Source organism: Pinus tabuliformis, chromosome 9 (genome assembly GCF_031772625.1).
Source record: "Pinus tabuliformis cultivar Carrire ecotype Pingquan chromosome 9, CPIR1, whole genome shotgun sequence".
Classification (NCBI taxonomy): Eukaryota; Viridiplantae; Streptophyta; class Pinopsida; order Pinales; family Pinaceae; genus Pinus; species Pinus tabuliformis.
This window is the reverse complement of record NC_142307.1, coordinates 1729891627-1729895120: the sequence shown is the minus strand read 5'-3', so window position 1 is coordinate 1729895120 and position 3494 is coordinate 1729891627. Positions and strand designations below refer to the sequence as shown.

General features: G+C 37.5%; 1 protein-coding gene across 1 annotated transcript; it reads left to right on the top strand.

The window, feature by feature from the left end:
• The first annotated feature begins 745 nt into the window (after positions 1-745).
• LOC149155627 (uncharacterized) lies at positions 746-3249 on the top strand. The gene is made up of 7 exons (XM_089445836.1): positions 746-890; positions 1005-1173; positions 1436-1706; positions 1836-2101; positions 2209-2424; positions 2624-2732; positions 2925-3249. Exons 1-7 carry the CDS (start codon positions 850-852, stop codon positions 2987-2989), a joined length of 1137 nt encoding a protein of 378 aa, XP_089301962.1. The 5' UTR covers positions 746-849; the 3' UTR covers positions 2990-3249.
• Positions 3250-3494: the final 245 nt, after the last annotated feature.

Below are 3494 nucleotides of genomic sequence, written 5' to 3'. Positions count from 1 at the left end.
ATGTTTGCATGAATATTACCATTGCCCAAAGAACATTTTTAAATTTTTTAACTATGAGATTTTAATTGCCTCAGGTTCCTTGCCCTGTTTAATTATGACTACCAATGATATAAGCATCAATAAAGGGCTCATAAGATTCAATGAGGATCACACAAAAAAAATTATGCTGCAACATGTGCTAGAAGACAGTTTTTCCACTCTCTTTTCCAATTTCAACCAAGTTTTGAAGTCGTGGCTCCAATAGCTGTCAAATTCCTATCAATATCCAGCCAGGAAAGTTCACTTCTTTTTTTTCATTTTCACTCAAAGTATTAAGAAAAGCATACCCCGACACCACAAAAGGCAGTGTTTCTTTGGCTTGACATATTTTCAACCTTACTGGTGAACCAACTCCAGGTTGAAAGGAAATATTGTTGACTGTCCATGCGTGTTTTATCAGTAGGGGTTATTGTTGTAATTTGACCTGTTTATAGATCAATACGCTTATAGGATTGATATTGTACAAATTGAATCAGTAGTTATTTAACTTCGTAATTCTAGATGTTTTGGGTTTGTGATGTAAATCTTCTTTGGTTTTGCCCAATAAGTTATTAAGTGGTTGGTTGATATCCCAGTTCATCTGCTGACAAGGCATTCATGAAATAGAGATACTCTACAGAATTGGACGTTATTGGCTTACTCATTCTGATAATACTAACCCGACACTTTCCTCCACCTAATGGTTTCTCTTTTCATTGTAACGTAGCTAGAGATTGGTTACAAGGACCCTACGTTTACTATCTTTACAGCACGTATGGTTTCGGCAAAGGAGATATTGGAAGACTCTTCATTGCAGGCTTCGGGTCATCTATGTTATTTGGCACGATTGTGGGATCTTTAGCTGATAAACAGTAAGATATTAACACTCTGTATGGTTTGTAGTTGTGCACTTGTATTGTGGCAATTACTGAGAACAAAAATAACTAATAAAATAGATCTATTCTAATATGTTGTTCTATCTGCAGGGGTCGGAAGAGGGCTTGTATAACATACTGCATAACGTATATATTGAGTTGTATTACAAAGCATTCTCCTGAGTACAAAATATTGATGATTGGCCGTATTCTTGGAGGCATTGCCACATCTCTTCTATTTTCAGCTTTTGAATCATGGCTTGTTGCTGAACATTTCAAGGTAATGAATATATCCATCTTGCACAGAAAGTTGGGGTAGTTTCTGCATGTTTACATCATGTGCATGCAGCAATACTGAAAGACCTGGTGTATTTAGAATTATTTTGCATAGCATGTAGTTTCTCTCTCTCATTAATGTGTTGTTGGAGTTGGCCTGAAATCTGAAGACAATTTTTACCTTTTGTAGAAAGAAATATAAGAAAAATTAGCAAGGCATATGCTAAGATATTCTGGTCACTTGAGGTTTTTTTTGTTTCTTACAGAGGAGTTTTGATCCACAATGGTTATCATTCACCTTTTCAAAGGCAATATTCCTTGGCAATGGTCTTGTAGCCATTCTCTCTAGGTTGTTTGCCAATACCCTTGCTGACACTCTAGGCTTTGGTCCAGTTTCTCCGTTTGATGTTGCAGCATGCTTCTTAGCTATAGGGATGGCCATTATCTTCTCCACCTGGACAGAGAACTATGGAGATCCTTCGGAGAATAAGGATCTACTTACTCAGTTCAAGGGTGTTGCCACAACTATTGCTTCAGGTAAGTGTTTAAACTCTGTCATCTCCAAATATCTTGCCTTCTTTGAACTATACGTCAGATAGACAGATGATGGTAGAGCTTTTCCTTATGTTTAGTCTTGACAACTATGTTGCTCATTTTGGCGAGTAGATGAGAAGATTGCATTGTTGGGAGCTATACAGTCCTTATTTGAAGGTTCAATGTACACATTTGTATTTCTTTGGACACCTGCTCTGAGCCCAAATGAACAGGATATTCCTCATGGGTTCATATTTGCAACATTTATGTTGTCTTCAATGCTGGGAAGTTCCCTTGCCTCTAGACTCCTGGCCCGCCAAGCAGTCAAGGCAGAGAGCTACATGCAGATTGTATTCCTTGTTGTTGTAGGATCCTTCCTCCTTCCTCTCATAACTACTGTATGTCTTAGCTTTACTATTCCTTTGTGTCTTCTGATAGAATTTATTTATATGAAACATCAGCATATTGTGGATCTGAGGACATTTTGTGTGCTTGCTATGAGCAGTTCCTTTTAGAGCCCAGCACAAAAAAAGGTGGAAGCATTACACCAAGAGGGCGTCTCCAGCTTCTTGGTTTCTGTGTGTTTGAGGCCTGTGTGGGAATTTTCTGGCCCTCGATTATGAAAATGCGATCACAATACATTCCTGAGGAGTCTAGGAGCACAATTATGAACTTCTTCCGGATACCTTTGAACATATTTGTCTGTGTTGTGCTTTACAATGTAAGGCCACAAGACCTTCTAATCTCATTTTATAATATGGATGTCATGAGCAGGAGCATTGTATTGTATATAAACGAGGATTAACAAGTCTTATTAACTAAGGAACTTTTTGTTTTGGAATGTTTTATGGAATTTTTTGGAAACCATTTAAAAGTTTTGAAATCACTCAAACTTTTCTTTCTTTTCTTCTTTATGAAAGGTCAATGCCTTCCCAATCATAGTCATGTTTGGTATGTGTGCCATCTTCCTCTTCATGGCATCAGTTCTCCAAAGGCGGCTCATGGTTGTTGCAGAGAGTCACAAGACAAGTAAGTCTTACAAACTTCTGTCAAGTAACTGATTTTAAGCTGAGTCACAAGTCAAGTAAGATGCACACACTTCTTTGTCATGTAACTGATGTTAGGTCTGTGGAAAGTGTTGGCTTTTTATTTTTCTATGATTTTGAGCTTCTTTCTAGGTTTTTTATCAACGTGTTCATACAGTTCCCTTCTTATTTGCAGAATCTCTAGATACTTGGGGTGTAACCAAGGAGCGGGATACAGAGGCAGAGCCCCTCAATCTCTGAAATGAAGAAGTTTTGGAGAAGGTAACTTGAAATATTTGCATGGGTTGTGAAAAGAGTCATCGACAATTCCCTTGCAAAAATTGTATTCTTGGGCTGGCCCATGAACTGTTTCTGCTAAATCATTTTGTCACATAAAATAATAGGCAGTTTTATTCATCTATTGGAGAAGGTAAAGAACTTATTCATTGTAGAACTTCAGTTGGAGATATTAATGTTTTTTGTCTAACCGATTAAGATCCCTCGGTAGACAATTATTATAAGGTGTAATTTTGTTGTGGAATTTTATTTTTCAACAGTCCTGAACCCTAGCTGGTCAGAGGACAAGTGGTATACTAACTAGGCTTTATTTCAACCAATTGTTATCTAGGTAAGGTAAATTATCTGCACGCTCCTTTTTGCTCAGCAGTTTGGTGTAGAGCCAAGAGCTCTGTTTGTAACTCCAATGATTTATTAATTAACTCACCATGGTCCACTAGGTGTGTGAAAAGTTCTGTTAGTGTATTGC